The 20317-nt window shown below is 37.3% G+C and overlaps 1 protein-coding gene across 4 annotated transcripts; it reads left to right on the top strand.

Annotated features, from left to right (window-relative positions):
• Positions 1-341: 341 nt before the first annotated feature.
• LOC115691389 (uncharacterized) lies at positions 342-13451 on the top strand. 4 transcript variants are annotated; one of them, XM_056306377.1, is made up of 13 exons: positions 342-715; positions 1202-1300; positions 2617-2706; positions 3970-4016; positions 4457-4514; positions 5206-5313; positions 5766-5888; positions 7873-7981; positions 8334-8383; positions 10983-11090; positions 11293-11408; positions 12144-12360; positions 13200-13451. In XM_056306377.1, exons 2-13 carry the CDS (start codon positions 1222-1224, stop codon positions 13247-13249), a joined length of 1155 nt encoding a protein of 384 aa, XP_056162352.1. In that variant the 5' UTR covers positions 342-715; positions 1202-1221; the 3' UTR covers positions 13250-13451. The 4 variants fall into 4 exon arrangements, with proteins under 4 accessions (XP_056162352.1, XP_030473857.1, XP_056162354.1 ...); XM_030617997.2 differs by having other exon boundaries at positions 343-721; XM_056306378.1 differs by lacking the exon at positions 342-715 and adding an exon at positions 770-915.
• The last annotated feature ends 6866 nt before the right edge of the window (positions 13452-20317 follow it).

The raw sequence follows: 20317 nt of genomic DNA, 5'->3' as shown, positions 1-20317 counted from the left end.
ACTAATTTATGATTTTTCGTGATATTAATTCAATTTAACGAAAGGTAAATTTATTATAAGTGTATAAGTTTGGGGTTTTTGGTGGTCAAAAATTTAGTTTGGCATATATTATCAGAAGCGTACAAGTTCAAGATTTTTCGTGGTATTAACCTATTTATTTATTTGTTTGAAAAAAAAAATTTCATAAAATCTATAAGGAAAAAGAAAAGGAATAATGATTTTTTTTCTCTCCGAATTTCAAAAAAATTGCAGAGATTCGGTACGGTGCGGCGAGGATCACGATAACGAGGCAGCGCACAAACAATATAAACGCCACCAACATTTCATCCTCCAGCAAAAGCTTCGCAATCTCTCTCTTCCTTCTCCTCCCCCTCTCTCTCTCTCTCTCTAAAATCGGAGAGAGAGAGCAAACTGCGATTCCTCCGCTGCATCGCCGAGCGCGCGCGCGCGCGAGGGAGGGGGAGGCGCATCGGACGGCATGAGGGGGGCGGCGGCGACTCCCGTCCCTCTTTCCTAGGGTTCTCAGCCGTCGCCGGAGCCGGCCCATTGGCGAAGGCTCTCGTCGGCCTCTCTCGTTCCGACGTACATTGCTTCGATCGGCGGCGGCGTTTTCCGTTCTTCTGCTCTTTTCGGAGTTCGATCGGGTTCGTCTCGTTCTGCTGCTTCGCGGGGTTCGCCGTTTCGACGCGGTCGGTGCGAGCTGGAGTTCGTGCAGGTTGAGGTATTTCCTCTGTTGGAGCTGATTCGGTTGAGCAGATGAGCAATATATGGTGCGGTGGATATGATTTGTGGATTGAATTGTGAGAAAAAAATGTTCTTTTGTTTCGGCCGCGATGATTGTCGGGAGCTTTTGGATGAGAATGGTGCAATTAAGGAGCTGCATGCTTGTCTGTTGGAACTAGTTGGTTTTTCTTGGTAATATATGCATTCTGTGCTACGTACTTTGATTTTCCAAATCGCAAGCCTTTAGGTGTCGAATTTTGTAATTTCCCGTCGGATAGATGATGGTAGTTATGTTTTTCCGCCTAATTGCGGGTCAACGGATCATGCATATGCACTCAAACATTCATGTCGTTGTTGTTCTCGTACGAGACTTCCATAATTGATGATGGTTTTGGCGCGATGAACGCAGCTTTATGCCATAACCATTGCGAATTTCTCAGGCGATTTGCGTAACTGTACTGTTAATTTCGATGTGCAGATATATGTTAGACCGTCACTATGGTTTGCCCAGTTGGGAGTGGGAAAATGGCTGTTTTGGCTCGGGTTCTTGCGGGAGGCGGTTTCTCCAATACAGCAGGTATATATTGGCTGTGTATTGCATGGCCCCTATCCTAAGCACCGTTTGATCATTCCATGGCACTAAAAAAAAATTCATTAAGCTTGTGATTGTCTCGTCGCTTATACATGGTTATTCTGATTGACTTGGAGCATAGAGGAATTATTTTTTGATGTATAAATGATATTGCATAGGCCTGCTTTGAAGTCTGAGCAAAATGGGGCCGAAATTCTTTTCCTTTTATTGTCTTCAAGGTTTGCTAGTACATCTATGTTTATGCACAGTGATGGACTTCTCTGAAACGAATATGCAATTTGTACTACACTGTTTCATAATGAGTTCAATTGATACATGGAGCAGTTTCTAATTGTCGGATAGAACTGAAATGTATTTCCACAGGCATGGTTGCATTTTATTTTGTCATAATACTATTGAGCCAGAAATAATTACAAGCGATTTGACAAACTTATAAATGAGAACACTGTATGTATGAAGCATTTTGTCCAAGTAGGAACTGGTAGATGTTAGCAACACTCAGAAGCTTCATTGAAACGCTGCTTGTAATTACAAGTTAATAATTAGTCTAAAAGATTCCATTCAAATGGCGCAAAGGAGTGCTTCCCCATATAAAGCGTTATCTATGAGAGATTTTGTCCACTCAGTCTAGTATGTCATTTATATCAAGACCTGACTGCTGGTGATAACTACTAAAACCATGAATTCCTGACAGAACTTAAGTGACTTTCTTTGCCATAAAAAAGCCTCTTGTTTTTTTTTTTTGGGTAAGGAAAAGCCTCTTGTTTGATTTTTTTGGGTAAGGTGGAAAAGTCTCTTGTTTGTTTCTCTCCAAATAAACCAAAAAGTTGCTAGAGGGATTATATTAATCAACTTTCTCTTCCTTTTGCACACTTGTATAGCAGTTCGCACTTTCAACTCTTCTTCGACTGTCTTTGCAATTGTCAATTGTATGCCCAGAATTGCCCTCATGGTATACCATAGGCGCCCAGACCATTGGCAATGGAGTGATAGATGATCAACTCAACTTTCTCTTCAGCTCCTTTGGATGAACAGCATTTGTTTAGCAAGATTTTACCATTCTCTTGCAAGTTGTCAATGGTTAAAATGTTCCCCTATGGTGCCTCCTAGGAAGAAACAAGAACCTTCGCTGGCACTTTGTTCTCAAACTATTTTTCTCTTCATTTCTTCTATTGTATCTCAAGGAAATCAACATGTAGCTCTAGACCTCATTTGGTGATACTTTGTTTTTCAGACAGTCTGATATTGGTGCCTTTTCTTTTAATTGTTGACTGATTATGAATTCTTTTGCCCAACTTCAGAAGAGGAAGTTAGCCATCAGAAATTATTGGCTCAGCACATTTTTAAGGAATTTCGTGACACTGATGAAGCAAATTTGCTCGATGAGGAAGGTAATTCTTCTAGTATACATGGTGCTGCAATGGAATTTTTGCATTGTTGGCTATTATTTTCGTTGCAATGACGGGGTAGTGGAGTGGCAGTAGACTAATGAGTAAGTTCATTCTCATATAAACTTATGCCCTCGGGTGGTGTATGTTGCCTGGTCAATTGTTTTTTTTTGATAACCTTGCCTGCTCAATTGTTGTTATTTCTCTTCTTCAGAAACAAGGTCATCGTTTTCTTCTTTTTTCCTTTAATTTTTGGTTGACCTACTTGATTGTGAATTGTTATTTCTGTACTAAATGAATTGCGGTTTTCTTCTTTTTACTTTGATTTTTGGGTTACCTTTTAAACGGAGATTCCTGTAGAACATCAATAGGTAGCGTGGATATACCTTCCACGATAGAATCACAATGATGAAAATGCAAGGAACCTGAGTACTGTCCAACAGCATGTGAGATTGATTTTATAGGGTAAAATTGGAAGACATTGAGAATGTGAAATCTTGACCAGAAGTATCTTGACTTGGCCCATGGAATGGCTGAGTCTCTTTGTCTTTTTATTTTGTTCTTCTTCATCTTGGCAAATATCTTTCAAGCAACAAGCAGCTTAATAAGGACAAAGAGTTTGGGCATGGATATTCAGTCATTGTATGTTGAATGCTCATAACCACTATTTAAGAATATGAAAAAGTTATATTCGAATTATGTCAACATTTATATGTTTCGAAAGTTTTAGATGTTTTGGTTTAAAAGAAGTTCAATAGGTGTGTGTCGTAAGATTTAGATTGAGCAAAAAGTGAAAAGTAAAAGACAATCCGGACATATCTTTAGTTAACAGGTCATGTGTTATATAGTATATGGATCAAGGTTGGTATAAGAGTCTAAGCTTTTAAATGTTTTGATAACCTTCGCTGCCAAAGCCTGTTGAGAAAGTAGAAGGAAAAAATTTAGTATGTAGTTTTTCACATTAAAATTTTTATGTTCTCTGCACTCATTCAACTATTTATTGGGTTAGATTGTATGTAGGTCAATCTCTCTCTCTCTCACTTCCAACTCTCAAACCCCTGACCTGGGGTTTGAGAGAAGCTCCCAAAGCCACCAGGCTGGAGGATGGATTAATCTGTCTTAAAATATGAAGAAAACATATAGAGAACGTATGCTCTGGCATCTAGTTGTGCAAGTGCTGTGAATTATTTTAAGTGCTATTCTGTTCTGATTGTTTGTTCTTTTTGATTATCTGATTGCCTTGCGGTTTCTGCTTTGTGGATGCAGACATGCATGTATATGGTTTGAAGCCTATGGCTGATCAACTGCATTTGGTAAGGTTCGGAAATGCATGTTGTCTTTGTCCTTTTTCATTGGTCCTTACCTGTGCATTTCTTACTTTTTCTTGGGTTTATGTACATCACTGCAACTACCCTTATTGATGAGGAGAGCTGCATTGTGCCTTTGGTTCCTCTTGCTCATGAAGCACGGTGGTGAAATATGTTAGGACAAAGACTTTAGTTTGAGAAGATTACGACAATATTTGCCTTCAGATTCAAGTTTATGTTTTGAATTGGCTTCATAATCTATTATCTTAATACTTATTTATAGTAGGTTTTACCTTAAATGATATTGCTTTGCTGCTTTCTCAGTTGTGTGATTGTACTTTCCATCCACTTTCTGTTAGTTTTTTTGAGGATAAACAGTGAGATTGTTTTGCTTATGATGATCACGAGATACGGCTTTTCATCTTAAGGCAATATTCTCTCTGCAGGTATGTTGCAATGCATGTAAGAAGCCAATCAAGGCCAGTCAATATATGGCTCATCAAGGTTTGAACCTGACTTTTGTGAAGCATTGAGGGATTCTGTTTTGCTTATCTGTCATCTAGCATATTTAAAGAGAAAGTTTTGGCAAAATTGTTCTGCTAAATTGAGGATTGTATGTGTGCCATGCCGTCTATGACTCCTAATCAATCTGGATATCTTATCTGGTTTTGTCTTGTTCAATCATCTTCTCCTTTTGTCTTATTTTATCTGATGATAAATCTGATTAGAGTGTAATTCCTCTACTATTGCCATGGTGAGAAGACCAGAAAATCTTCATCTTTGTTTTCTCCCTAGTAGAATTCTCACCTCCTCTTCTAGCGGTACAACTCCCTCTTCATTGGATTTTTTTTCTTAATACTATTGTGAATCGCTATATCACTTGTCTTGATTTTTCTTAGAGTTGTGAATCCCATTCTCTTTATACTTATTACTCTTTTAGCAAGTCTCTATGATCCACAGTCTAATGCAATACATGGCCTGAAACTTCTGGATAGCCTTAGTGCACTCTTTACCATTTAATCGAGAAGCCTAACCTACTGGCTGTAGCTATTATTTTTCTTCACGCGAAGATATTTTCCTCAAATGTTTCTGAAATATGGAGGTTTTTAAATTATAGAGAAAAGACTTTTACTGATAATCCTAATCTGTTGGGTCTTGTTATCCTTTTTGGTTCACTCCTTCCTTGTTTTTTCAGATATCTGTAGGTTATTGAATTCTACACAAGAAGCTGTTTTGGAGCCTAATGGCACTGGAAGGGGCAAAAGACCACCTAGGAAGGAGAGGAAAAAGTCCACCACTCCCAGTATCCTCTCTCTCTCTCTCTCTCTCTCTCTCTCTCTCTCTCTCTCTGCATGCATGCTTCTATGCTTAGAGCTTAGTGTAAATCTGTTCTTTGTTAGAAATCTGCTTCCCTTTAATGGAAATGAAATGATTTAGTAATTAGTATTAGACAATCCTCGGCTTTTTATTTCTTCTTGATGCTCTTGGTTTTGTTAAGATTACATTGATGAATTTGATTTTATTATGACAATAATGATGGTTTAATCATTCAACTTTCCTTAGGGGTGACAATTTTCATTTGCATCCTTATCTGCTATTAGAGCAGGGACTCACTCTTTTTATTTCTTCTTGATGCTCTTGGTTTTGTTAAGATTACAATGATGAATCTGATTTTATTATGACAATAATGATGGTTTAATCATTCAACTTTCCTTAGGGGTGACAATTTTCATTTGCATCCTTATCTGCTATTAGAGCAGGGACTCACTATTGGAGAGCAAGGGAATTATGAATTTGTGAAGGATACCATCACTGTTGAACCACAGTTTCGTTATAATGGAAACCAGCAATCATCTTCTTTATGTTTGGAGGTCAAAGGTAGTTCACTGTTGTTGCTAGTGCTTCTTGATCATGTGCATGCTTATCTTTGATTAACTGCATCTTAACCGGAGTTTGGTTTTATTCAGTTAATATGTGTAACTAGGTGTAGAAGTGAGCTGCAATAGGGCAATGCAAGTTCATGTTCTAACTCTATTCGACTCATCAACTTCTTGAAGCTCAACTCGAGCTGGATCAACTATCATTTTATTATGCTCAACTCAACTTGAAATGGTTTCCAATGTTTTCAAGATTGTCTTAACTGGACTTTACTGAACTTGATTTTGCCCAAATAAAAATGTGCTCAAGCTCAAACTTGAATTGCTTGATATTTATGAGCAAAAAATCACCATTTTGTCACTGGATATTACATTAGATTACATGTGTCTCCATCAATTAAAAAAACGACAAGATCTTGCATTTGACCCAAGGGGAGCTAAACTTTCTTGGAATGGGAAGTTCTTCCTTTAGAATGAAGTTATGGCCCTCAACTTGCGCTCTAATTTTCCAAGTACTAATAGAAGGAATGAGAAGTGTACATGGTGAATCTAAGTGAAGTAGCCAAACGCCACCTAAAAATACCTCCTGCATCCATCTTTACTGAACAAAACTTCCAGAATACGAATCACCAGCCTAAACCTTAATTTCATAGGACATTTGTACGACAGTATGTTCTCAGTATCAGAAACTCAAAAGAACTCAATCTTATTCAAAGGGCACCGTGACTTTGTTAATGTTGAGTTTCAGAGGCAATCTTCACCGAGCAAGAAAGACATGTGCAACGTCAGAATAAAATTTGTTCTGACGTTAAATTTATTTTGGGAACAAGAGACTAAAAGTTACAGATCTGGAATCAAAGCTCAAATTATAGATGTTTTTGTCTTCTACAGTTTGTGGCCAAATAACGATCTGCAATTGAAGCTCTGGAGAGAGAGAGAGAGATCTTGGATAGGCTGTTTGGCATGGACAGGATAATGTTTTTAACTGAGTTTTTGACTTTTGGCTCTAGCTGTGTCTTTTATGAAATTTAGTATTGAATTTCTTGAAGTTGTTATTTCTTGCCGTTACCATAACACCTACAACACCTTGCCATGTTGCACTGAAAGTTAGGAAACATTTACAAAATGAATACTAATTTAGTCTTGCAAGCCACCTGAGTGTTAGAAGGGACGAGGTCAAAGTTTATGAAAATTTTGTGTTTCTCACTATAATTCTATTCAAAATTCTCTCTCTCTCTCTTCCATTTTCGGATTCTCTCTTTCTTGTTGTTAACCATTTCCTTCATAAATTTTCCACACACATCATCCTTGAAGCTAATTCTTAGAGTTGCATGTTGATTAGCCTAGAGTGTGACGCACCTACACAAAATTCTCAGCGTAATCCACATGGACTTTTAGTATCACATATCATTAGGTGTTTGTTCACATATCATTCCGTTGGATAATCTCTTGTTCTTCAGAGGGGTAGTGAATATATTCACTTTAAAAGGAAGCACATCAAAGCAAGAACTCAAAAATGAATCTGGTTTCATTGATATAATTATCCACAAGCTGCACTAGAATGGTCCAACAGTAGGTGAAGATTCTTGGTGACACAGATTGGAATAAGAGGGGGTGGGGGAGGAAAAGAGGTACAGGTGACTTGAACCCGCGTTTAAATAATTATCTTGCCATCTATTCTATCGAAGAATGTGATTGCCTACGTATTGCATTTATTGAAAGAGAGAAACGTTAGGGAGCACTGTGGAAACATCACTATCTATGTTTTTCTAGGGTTATTTATCAAGTTGTATAAGTGTCAAAAAATGCCGTAAGGGTCATTACATGGCCTGTCTGCAGGGATCTTTTTGTAACTACTGCATCTCCTCTTCCTTGATCTGGGGACATATATTCATTAAAATTGTCTTTTTATTTGTTCGTGATGCATTGTTAGATATATGAACTTTTTACAGACTGAATTGTTAATGTGAGTTTATTTACTTCAGGAAATTCAACTAGTCAAGTTCCAAGAAGTAAAGATGATCCAGGAGTTATCCCTAGAAATGCTGATGAGTCAGCAAGTCAAATGCATCCTCCTGTGAAACGTTCTAGATTGTATGATTCCATTCTTGTTTCATCTCTTCATTCATATGTTAACTTGTTAATCTAAGCAGCATTCACTGGCCAACAAAACAATTTGCGCAATCTTCATCTCAACAAAGGTCATCTAGTGCTCGTGTTGTATATTGAAGGCCTAGACGGATGAAATATGCCTTTCTTAATATGTACTACTTGAATAAGAGTTTAAATGAGTAAAATGTATACTTATTTGTAGAATATGTTGACATATCTAGTAGGATAAATGCTTTTGATAGTCACATGGTTTTTTCTCAATAAAGGCCAATAGCAAAGATGTTTTCTTTCTGTTTCTTTGTTGTAATATCTGAATTATATTTTGTTCTTGTAGGATAGCAGGGGAGCATATGTCAGAAACAGATGATCGAGAAACAGATTCTGGTATCACTAGAAGTACACGTTCATAGTTTGAATTTGCTACCTAGACTTGAAATTTGGAATTTGTTTTCTGACATCTGGCATGCATAACTTTTGGATTGTCCATCTTCTGGCAATATATGATTCTTTCCTCAACAGTTGTGAAACTTCATTTTCTTCTAGTGATTGAATGCTAAATTAATTGACTGTTTTTCTATGAGGAATTCAAAAACGAGTGTCTTTAGCTTGAGAATTGTTTTAGCCTATTACATCTGATTACAAGTTTGACCTGAGTATGATTTGGGTCCATAATTCAAATTCTTATGCCTCATCTTTTTCTTTGTTATGTTCTTTCGATCTTATGCATTTGATAGGTTGTGTTTGGTTTATGTGATAGCTTTTTTTTTTCCTCACATTTGTCAGATGTATGTCATTTGCTTTGGCAATAATATTCAAGTTCCGTTATTTGAAGCCAGGGAGAAAGATTCTTGTAACATTTGGGTCCTATTCTTTTAAGTGTTTTTTTACGAATAAATAGGGATTGTGGATCATTTCTAACCTGAGAGTATACCAGATGTAACGGTCTATAACCTGGCCTTTTTCATATTTTAATCTCCTTGGGAAGGAAAAGCTTTTTATTCTCTAATTTACCCTTACATTTTGTCTTTCATAAAGAAAATGCAGATAGATTTTGCTAGAGTTGAATGTTGCCAACACTAAGCATAAAAAATTGTGATAAATTATTCAAAGCAGAAAAGTCTAAAAAGAAAGATCACTGAAATATCATAATTCCTTGTCCACCTGAAACTTGGGTTGGCAGAATGTCAAAAAAATCAATAATTTACCTAATAACAATGAAGCTTCATCATTTAATAGACCAGTAATAAAACCAAATTGACAATACCCCAAACTTCCTAGTGGTCTTCAAGAGCAGGTCTCCACAGATGTGTCATTGATGTGAAACATGCCAAAGGAAGCTATACAGGTTACAAAACAAAAATGGATAAACTTTCAGCGGGTGAAATAACCCATTAATCTTATGGATTATGCAAGACAAGTCGAAACCTGAGTTGGTGGACCAAATTGGTCCGACCAATCATGAAACTATTTGCGTCTGATTTCATGGGGTATTGCAATCATGCAACTAAATCACGCACATAAGTCTGTTCCTTTACCAATAAATGAACTCCCGGGGTTTGATTTTAAATTAAGGTCTTTGAGTTTAGAAATTGAAAATTTTGAAAAAACATTGTCAAAGCTGAATTATGGCATGGGTATAAAATGTTGCATTTAATTTGAGTATGCTCCTCCCTGGAGCACCCGTTGGGTGAAAGATGTAAAGGTCAAGTAAATAAACATCATAATACTGCAAATGCGGAAGGAACGTATTTGTGACATGTTAGATGAATTAGAGTGTGTAATGAATTAGTATGAAAGGAAGTAACAAACTACCTAAGGTTAAGTAGAATATATAAGTCTATTATTGACTACCATATTCACTTTGTAATAAGGCCATCTTGGCAGCCTACTTCTCTTCTTTAGAAACAGGGACCTTAAATCAAGCACATGCATCGTTGCTCTGTGGCTCACTTTATTTGTAGAGTTACAGTTTTTAGATCACAAAAATTCTAGAAAGAGAGTAACATATAACTGGCCAAAAAGATAAAAGAGAGTAGAAGAGAGGGAGGCTTTACTTTGTGTTTGGATAAGAGGGGGATGTTTGGAAATGGAGCAATACTTGGAAGTTGATATGGTTTTAAAGGGCTGAACTGCCGAAAACTAGGAGGTACATGATGTGGCCTTTGCTTGCATGAAGTAATGCAAAAGACTCATGCAAAATAATTAATGGATTTTCAAAGGATCTTTTGCATTTTAATTGGCAAAACCTTTTGCAGCATTTAATACTGAACCCAAGTTCCTCAAATTATACATTATTGGACGAGAGAGCCAAATGATTTACCTTCCACTTTCAGTGAAGTATTCATGAGTAGATAATGAAAGCCTTCCAAATTAAGTTGGATTTCTTATTCGAGTATGTTATGTACCATTAAAACTGGTGAGAGGAGAGGTAAGAAATCTGAGAAATTTATAATTTTCAATATCGAAATTGCATGAATCTTTGAGGACATGCTATGAGATAGAGTAATCTCTTAAAGAGGATCAACCACATATAGCAGGATCACAATTGCGATTTGAAGGCTTAATCTTTGTCATTTTGAAAACTTGGGCCTATCTGGATTGATTTTTACTTTTAGCTTTTTACCTAACTTAAAATCTTGCAGCTCACGCACTTTGACTTTTTTTGAAATCGGAAACTCTTGAAACTTTTACAACACTCAAATGATACGTAGATTACATATATATTTTTCATATTTTTCTGAATTTTGAATAATATTGTAAATTTTGATGAGAAAGCAAAAAAATAATTTTTGTTTATATTAAAGTATAATCACACAGGCCCTTAATCTTTTTGTCATTTTTTTTCTGTATTATCACGTGTTTGAGACAACTACGTGCTTGGTCATTTGGATTACTCTACAATATGTTCAAAGCTGATATAGGGTGCACGATCCAACAGTATATCCAATGGTATATTTATTAGCTTTCCATTGCATGTTGCCAGGTAGAGATTTCCAAAAAGAATCACTTCCGGAACAAGAAGCGAAGAGTGGTTGTGCTATCGACTATAAGAATCCCTTGCAAATTTATACAAATAGCCAATTGACACAAGGTATGACTGTCTGGCTGTGCTGTAATTTGCAAACTTCTGTGGGGGAAGTACACTGTAATTGTTCATTTCATGAGGTAAGATGCGATTTAAAGCCAAAGTTGCTTCTCTAGAGAAGTTTCTGAGAATTTTCATGCAATATTGCTTCAGTTTCCTATTATAAATATTTTTGGTTTTATAAGACTAACGGTAGTTGTGATATTAGGTACTCCTGTGCCACTTGCTAGCAAAATATATTATTCTCAGAGAAGCAATCGTCTCCGATCAGCTATCGGCCATCTTTATTACATGACATCAACTGATGGGCTTCTTGATGACTTAGTAAGTATAAGAAGATGTCAATGCAAGCTTGATCTCAATAGAGTTCTTTACTCATGGGAAATAGGTTGTTTTAAGAATTATTTTCTTCTTTGTTCTTATAATCTGAGCAAGTGTTTGATGTCATCTGACCCGTTTCGCTTAATCTTACGATGATACTTGATTTCCTAGTGTCTCTGCTATGTTAATAGCCTGTTGTGTTAGCCTCCTTTTTGCATATACTAGTCATGTGATATTCTTAGTTTATGTAAAGGCATACTTGATGCTGGGAGGCAGATCCTTCATAATGCTAATTGTTGGAGTCCTCACATAGATATAAACCTTGTTGATGGTGCAGGCTTTATGAATTCTGCTCTTAGCTAGTTTGACTTTGAAAATGTGAGAAGTGCAATATTCAACTTTCTGGTTATTGAGAAAGTGTATCATTTAATGGTGATACCACTGAAACTTGGGGACTTTCGTATCCCACAACAAATTAAGTGTTCTGTTCAGAAGATGTTAATTTTATTATCATTTTTTGTGCATGATGCAAGGCAAATCCCTATTTCATTTGCCTTTACGAGTTAAGAACTATGTCTGGCATAGTAAGATCAAACTCACCAGTCCACATGGTACCGGCGCTAAATGATATACTTTTACCATATTTCTCTGATAGCTAACATGCCATTGTTTGTGAGGTAGTGGTGTTAACTTGCAAAAATGACTATGAGAAAGCAACTTTGCTCATTCTATTCTCAGGAACTGAGAGATGCACAGCCATCGCCTTTACTGCAAGAACCTGACCCAGTTCTCTCAAAAAGTTCATTACGTTCAGATATCGCTGCAGTATCTTTGCCACCGTCAAAAGTATCAAATTATCTATCCGCTGATGCTGCTTTGAGGCCGCAGGATGATCCAATTCAGTTAATGAAAGGCAGAACTTTTCCCAATGGTTATTCTTTTGCTGGTGACTCAGGTAATGGTTTTCATCAGTATGAGAACAAGGTTAAAGCCCGGTTTCCAATTTCTTATTGAAAGGAGACTGGTGTATAGCTATGGAATTCTACTTTTATTTTTGCTTAGTTTTTGTCCTTTGGTGTTTGCCTTTTATCTATGATTGAATATTAGCTTATCATGACTAATTTTCTTATGGGACAGTGGACACCTCAATTCCTTGCAATTTAATTATGATCTTGCTATTTTTTTCAATTCATAATAACCTTTTTAATGGAAATTCATAAACCATAACTCAGAAGTTGGGCCCCCAAAACAAATTGCTGAAACATTAGAAGATATGAATCTTGTGCCTATCATTACATTTTTCCATTGATTGTCAGAATAGATTTGTTTCTAGTGTCAATGATATTTTCACTTATCAAACTACGTCACTACTTACAAGCTATGCCGCATATTACTTTTCAAGGCATTAGAGAGAGAAGAATAGCTTGCAATTTGCGTGCAATGTTTCGAGGGGTCCAATATGTAACAGCAACTGAGGGAGATGGAAAATATGCACATCTTCTCAAGGATGCTATTTAGCACTTGCTTTTGGAAGGCTCGAAAACCTTGCTTTGTGTTGCTCATATATGGGTTGCATGCTTATATATATATACCCAGGCACATGCATTCGCCTGCACTCTCACATGCGCTTGCCTGTGAAAACACTACACGCTTGTCTAGGATCAGGTCCATTACCATTGTTGTGGAATAAATCCATACTCGGAAGTTGACAATATCGTTACGTGTTTATCTCTCTTCATTGTACTTATTCTGGTGCATCTTATCTGTGTTGAATTGAATGATACTCGTCTGTAGGAAAACCACTGAGCGTGCAGCAGCCAGATGGAAGTGTTTCAGTTTCGTAGAATCGCTACTCGGATTTTTTGTTAGGCGACGGTGTAAGTAGCCCCATACATGAGGTTAGAGCCAGTTTTTGAGAATCAATTTAACCATCATTAAATTGTTCATTCCTGTCTCCTATACTGCCGATGCTCAAATTGTTCTTTTTGGGCAAATGGCACGAATTGTTCATATTCAGTAAATATAATGTCAATCCTTTGCTGGCCATACTGCTCTATTTTGGACATCATATATGCTTGTGGCTCCAACTATATAGCATCGACATCCATGACGTGGCTTTGAAAATTATGAAGTTGGTATATATGACATAGAGTTGTTAGTAACCATAGACACGAATTTCTCTCTTTGCATGAGAAAAGGGAGAGGGTTCGACACAAACCTGTTTGATGCAATTCGACCATTAGATCCAAGTCGCTCTCACATAAGAGAAGGAAAAGTTGAAAGCGGATCAATCTGAAAAAAGCAATCAGCTTCTAATGCATTGATATAGAGTAATTAATGTTGACAGATTAGCGGGTCTTACAAAACAAGCGAGTTTGACGAAAAGGCTATACTGCATCTGTGTAGCATTCCTGTTGTGAGATCTCTCTTGCGCATTGTGAAACTGCTTAGGTTCTCGATTGCTTTCTTCTGGTTGAATGAAGTCCACTAGATCATGTTACATGCCATGAGGTCGACTCTGGATCATGTTCAGAAGGCATAATTCGAGTCATTTGCGTGCTTGCATTGAGTTGTTCAATTCGATGTATCTCATGATCGACAGTCAATGCACGAACCCGAGACCCAACAGATGCACTCTTCCTTTTTCATTGATTCCCCCACCTTCTATAATCTGAATCTCTAGCTAGTCCAGTGCAACTTTGGACCCACACCTACTTTAGTCATGATTTGTCATCACAAAACTCAACTTTCACGTAAGGAAGATTCGGCCGAGCACGTATTATAATTTGCATAGTCCCTTACGAATGGCAGGATTTCTCTCTGTTTAGCCAAGGTTGAAGCATTTGATTATGCAGAAAAGCATAAAGGGCGCACACGCAAGATCTTGACCGACGTTGTTATCTTGTCGCTCTACTTTGTGTCGTTCCATTGTCCCCATTGCAAGTAAGGCCCACCGCCACCCACGAATAGGAAGACACTATGTTTCGCTTCTTTAATCATGCCATGTAAGTTTCTTTTGTTTGTTGCGTTTCTTTTCATGAAAGGGTCATGAAATCTAAAGGCAAAAGAAGATGAATGACCTTTTTGGGGTCCAAGGTTGTCATGATGATGCAAGCCAAAAGCGGAGATTAATTAAACCTTAAACACGACCAGCGCTGAGTAAACATTAAAGTAAAAGAGGGGCAGGATCGAATGATGGTGATCCACGGGAACGTCTTTTGTTAAAAGGGATAATACCACGAAAAATTTTAAATTAGTACATCCGTGATAATTTTACCAAAATTAATTTTTTGGTCATAAAAAACTTCAAATTTGTATACATATGATAATTTTTCCTCAAACTAATATTTTGATCACTAAAAACCTCAAACTAGTACATTTGTGACAAATTTATTCTACGTTTATTTTCGTTAAATTGAATTAATACCATAAAAAATCACAAACTGGTACACTTATAACAAAGGAAGGGTAAAACATAAAACTGACACATTAGTCAACTTCCGCGTGTCATTTAACAAAGCAATTTGACAGTAAAATTTAATGGAAACAAAATAAGGATAAAATTGTCACGGGTATACCAATTTGAAATTTTTAGTAGTCAAAAAATTATCTTGTACTCCCGACGATGCAATTTATTCCCCTCGAGAGCAAAAGGTCAAAAATTCGTTAGGAGTTGTGGCATTGACCCAGTGTCTGTGGAGAGTGCTGGATAAAGGTTGGTTTATACCATTTGAATAGTAGTGATTAATGTGAAGGAACTTTAGTTCGGGTGGAAACATCGGTCTGAAGTCGCTGGCCGCCACCGTGGACGTCGGATGTGATCTCATCCACGGCTTCCGTGACCTCGACCCGAGGACGTGCGAGCTGAGCAACCTCGGGTTGAGGTCACCCATTGTCTTTCCACGGCTTTGGTGGCCGTGATGAGAGAGGGCAAGCAAGATAAGGGGTTGTATCAAGTAGTGTAGCGAGAGGCCGCGACATGTGGTGGGGTGCCGGGGTAGCGTTCCGGCCAATAGTACCATTGTATTGTCCCCAGCCTACAATGAATGACACGTGGACGCCATCCGTCGGTCATCCGATTCCTCCCTCCTCCTTTGTTCGTTTGCGCGACCACACTATCCCACCACTTATTGTAACCTCCAGCGATAGCATCACAGGCCCCCCGTACGAGGACCGCCACCTCCGCCATCCCGGCCTCCGCTTTCCCACCAACCCCCTCGCGATAGACCTCCGCCACCAACACGTCCGCACTTGGTCGACTCTTGTCGGTCTCCGGTCTCCACTCGCCAGGCCTCGGCTCGTCGAGATCGAAACACTCACAAATTTCATAAAAATGCCGATAGTGATGCCTAGATTTACATAGGCCCTCACCGCGTGAGGACCGCCACCTCCACCATCCCGACCTCCGCTTTCCCACCAACCCCCCTCGCGATACACCTCCACCACCAACACCTCCGCTCTCGGTCGACTCTTGTCGGTCTCCTATCTCCACTCGCCAGGCCTCGGCTCCTCGAGATCGGAACACTCACAAACTTCATAAAAAAAAACGCCGGTATCGACACCTAAATTTATAAATCCTTCGTAATTTCAGGAAATACTAGTAACATTCCAAACTTTAAGTGGGACAAGATAATCTAGCAAACAAAAAGAAGAAACGGCACGAGAATTTGGGTAAATACTCGAGTCGCACTCACTATTTTGTTAAAAACACGCAATGATGGCATTCTGGCCACAAGCCCTCGCAGACCCCCGGCCACCCGAACCACCACCACCCACACGGACGGGACAACTGAAGACACCACCACGCCACTGGCGCTTTCCCCGTACGGCGGTGCCGCGCTAAAATAAGGTCAGCACCAACCAGAGATCCTGTGGACGTCATCATCTCCGCCGTACACAAAAAAAAAAAAAAAGAGGAGAGGAAGAAAAACATTCAGATTGATTATTGAAAAATTGTCCGCCGTCCGGTGCGGGAAGCATATTCGAGTGCGCTCGCTTTTGAAGAATGGGAGGCATGGCGGGGCCCCACCTCCTCCTCCCCACCAAAAGGCAAAAGGGGATCGTATTTTAAAACGAATGGCTCCCCGCCGTTGATTCGGGCTTTCGCGCTTTTGATAATTGATTTATCATAATTAGGGTTTTTTTTTTGGTCAGATAATATAATTAGGATTGATATCATAAAAAACCTCAAATTCAAATTAATTTTTTGATCACCAAAAATCCCAAACTGATATACTTACGATAAATTTATCACAAATTAATTTTTTAACAGTAAAAAATCCAAAATTTATACATTTATAATAAATTTACTCTCCGTTAGTTTCCATTAAACTGGATTAATACAAAAAAGAAAATTACAAAATAGTACACCTGTGACAAACGGAGGGTAAAACCCAAAATTGGTACATCCATTAACTGCCGCATGTCATTTAACAAAATAATTTAATAATAAAATTTAACAGAAACTAACGGATGGTAAATTTGTCACAAGTTTACCAGTTTATGATTTTTTGTGGTCAAAAAATTAGTTTATGGTAAATTTATCACAGATGTACCGATTTGGGATTTTTCGTGGTATTAACCCTTATAATTAACCCATTTCGGAGATAATTATACGATCCAATGTAGCATTCCATATCACTTATTTATGGTATATATATATATATATATATGCGGTCTTTCTTCATCTATTATTTAAGTTTTTGGCTTGGACATTTTAACATGTAAACATAACTGGGTTTTGTCCAGGTTTATTTCTCATATGCAGCACCTTGTTCATAAAATTCCATGTGTCGTTTTGCTAATATAAATGTATTTGTGAAAATCGAGTGTGCACTATTATTTCGGGTTGATATAATAAATTTGATAGGTCTTCAATGTGGATGAGCTACACAATATTACGGCTCAATACTTATTCTATTCTTTTCAAGGTCAATACCATGAAAAATCCAAAAATTGATACATTTGTGATAAATTTATCTTAAATTAAAACTACAAATCGATACATTCGTGACAAATTTATCTTCTATTTTTACTGTCAATTTGCCAAGTTGGATGACATGTGGTAGTTGACGGATGTACTGGTTTGGGGTTGTACCCTTCATTTATCACAGGTATACCAGTTTGGAATTTTTTGTGGTATTAATTCAATTTAATGGAAACTAACGGAGGGTAAATTTATCAAATGTGTATTAGTTTGGGGTTTTTGGTGGTTAAAAAATTAGTTTGGGATAAAATTGTCAAATGTGTATCAGTTTGGAGTTTTCGTGGAAAAAAAATTAGTTTGAGATAAATATGTCGCATGTGTACCAGTTTGGGATTTTTTGTGGTATTAATCCTTTTCTTTTATAAGAGTTTTGAACAGAAAGTATATAATTTACGGTTAGTTTTATCAGTCATGTGACATGGATTTTAAAAATAATTTCAGTATGCAATTCATTTGAAATTTAACATCAATATACCACACCAACTACATAGATTCGAGAAGGCAAGTGCATTTGCATTTTAAGATTTTCTTACTTTCATATTTGAATTTCATTGTAAGTCACCGCGCTCTCTTCTCTCTCCTTTATACTCTTTTTTTCTCCTTTATCTTGCTTTTACTTTTTTCACTTTCTTGATCCATTGTTGACTTAGTAATACTTTGTGCTCGTGCTTGTCCATTGTTATATACTATTTAAACTTACGGCACGTTCAATATCATTTTATGGACAAAAACCAGGAAAATTATCTAAAAAGTCCTAAACCTATTGTACTTTTACCAATTCAGTCATAAACCTTTTAAGTTTGCCAATTTAGTTCTAAACATTTTCACTTCTTGCCAATTTAGTCATAAACCTTTTGATTTCTTGTCAATTGAGTCCATTCAGCCAACATTAACGTGGCAATTTTTAAATATTTCTTTTTTTTTTCTGCCCTTCTTCCCTCTGGCTGGTCCGACAACCGGCCAGAGGCGCGAGTCGGCGAGGTCGACCTCGCCTGCCTCTGGCAAAGCTTGCCCCCGCTGGCACTAGCGAGGGCGAGCCTCGCCCGTCACTGCTAGGCCCCAGCGACGACAAGGTCACCTTGCGATGGCACGGGCCGGCCTCGCCTTGGCTGGGCGAGGTCAACCCGACAATGATAGGCAAGGCTCGCCCTCGCTAGTGGCCGGCGAGGGCAAGCTTCGCCAGAGGTCGACGAGGTCGACCTTGTCGGCCCATGCCTCTGACCGGTCGCCGATTGCTAAACAGGCCAGAGGAAAGAAGGAAGAAAAAATATTAAAAAATTACCACGTCAGCGTTGGCCGGATGGACTTAATTAGCAAGAAGTGAAAAGGTTTAGGACTGAATTGGTAAAAGTGCAATAGGTTTAGGACTTTTTGGATAATTTTCCCGACAAAACCCCGTTTTTAAAATTAGTCTATATCAATTCATTTTTTATGCGAGACAGATAAAATGCAGCAAATTTGTTGGCATTTTTCGAATTTTCGAATCATTTAAGCTTTGCAATAGGTGCTAGTAATAGGCAAAAAATTAGATATTTAAAGTGGTAAACTAGCAAAGGAAAAATACGAGAATGTAATACTCATAGAAAGATTTTGGGTTAAAGGATATGCGTGTCAAAAGGAAGACCAAAACATCTCGAAAAATTATAGAAACAATAAAGACACTAGAGAAATGACGAAGGTGCCACGTGTCAGCACATTAAGAACTCTCTCTAAACGTCGACTTTACTATTATATATATATATATATATATATAATGGGGAATAATATCATATTATATATATATATATATATATATATATATATATAATGGGGAATAATATCATATTCACCGGGCTATGAAAATTAAATTATTCTTATGCCAGTCAATAGTAGATTTTTTTTTCTTAAGTAAAACGGCTTGGAGGGGAGACCAATGCCATCAACCCTTTCTGGACATTATCATAAGATTTCTACACCTGCTGCGGAATTTTGGGACGAGTTATGCTTACAGATTAAGTGAATTTAGAACTTAATCGAATCTTTTGAGTCAATACTAATTATGATTATCGAACAAACTCATTTGAATTAAGCTCTGCCGTTATAATTTTAGACTTTATTGGGGTTATCAGGATGGTGGATATTCTCTTTTTGTTTGGCCGCCACTATAGAGACAGCTGATTAGAAAAATCACTAGCAATACCTGATCAAGATTCACATTCTATCCTGTCAGTGAAATATGTTCTAGGGATAATCTTTTGTAAAATCAATCAATCCTGCGATCCAATCACAAGATCGATGGGAACATTCCATTCTACAGATGGCATGAATCTTGTTCTTGACAAATTAACGCTAAGTAGAATCTAATTCCCACTCACCTTCCTGGTCTTTGGTGGTGGGGTAGGCTTCATGTCCAAGAACAATTATATATGCACACACACAAATAATAGTATATATATTTACGACGATATCTTACAAAATATTGATTTTTATATTGGTAATTTTGGTGTTAATTGATAAGATATAAATTCTTGTATTTGATCAATCTGACTAAGATTAACTGTTCTTATTCTTATATTTTGCGCGTATTACTGACCGATAGTTTATGGTTAGTCGATGAATTGCAAACCATAGATCAAATTTTACTATACTAAAGAAATTAATGTATGAATTATGATTTGTAATTGAATTTAGCTTAAGGTAACACTCCTACACTGATTCATTGTTTTAATTTACTGTTATATACGATTATGATACTATTATCTAGTGATGAATATTTTATTAGTAATCTCTTCAGCGATTATAACTAGACGTCAGTGTAGAAAAATTATGAAATACAATCAAATTAAGAAGTATATCATGTGATATTTACTATTAAAAATATTTTAGTACTATGTTTGATGAATTATTTTACATTTTAATTGTCATTGAAATTGAACTATTATAAATT

Source organism: Syzygium oleosum, unplaced genomic scaffold (assembly GCF_021117445.2).
Source record: "Syzygium oleosum isolate NSW1041296 unplaced genomic scaffold, Sole_v2.1 Sole_v2.43, whole genome shotgun sequence".
NCBI lineage: Eukaryota > Viridiplantae > Streptophyta > Magnoliopsida > Myrtales > Myrtaceae > Syzygium > Syzygium oleosum.
This window is presented reverse-complemented; position numbering and strand designations above follow the sequence as displayed.

Excerpts from the sequence above, each read along its gene's own strand:
- LOC115691389 (XM_056306377.1), top strand. The coding sequence starts at position 1,222 with ATGGTTTGCCCAGTTGGGAGTGGGAAAATGGCTGTTTTGGCTCGGGTT. Across the intron at positions 4,515-5,205 it reads TCAATATATGGCTCATCAAG|ATATCTGTAGGTTATTGAAT; the intron begins GTTTGAACCTGA and ends TTGTTTTTTCAG. Across the intron at positions 12,361-13,199 it reads TTCTTTTGCTGGTGACTCAG|GAAAACCACTGAGCGTGCAG; the intron begins GTAATGGTTTTC and ends ACTCGTCTGTAG.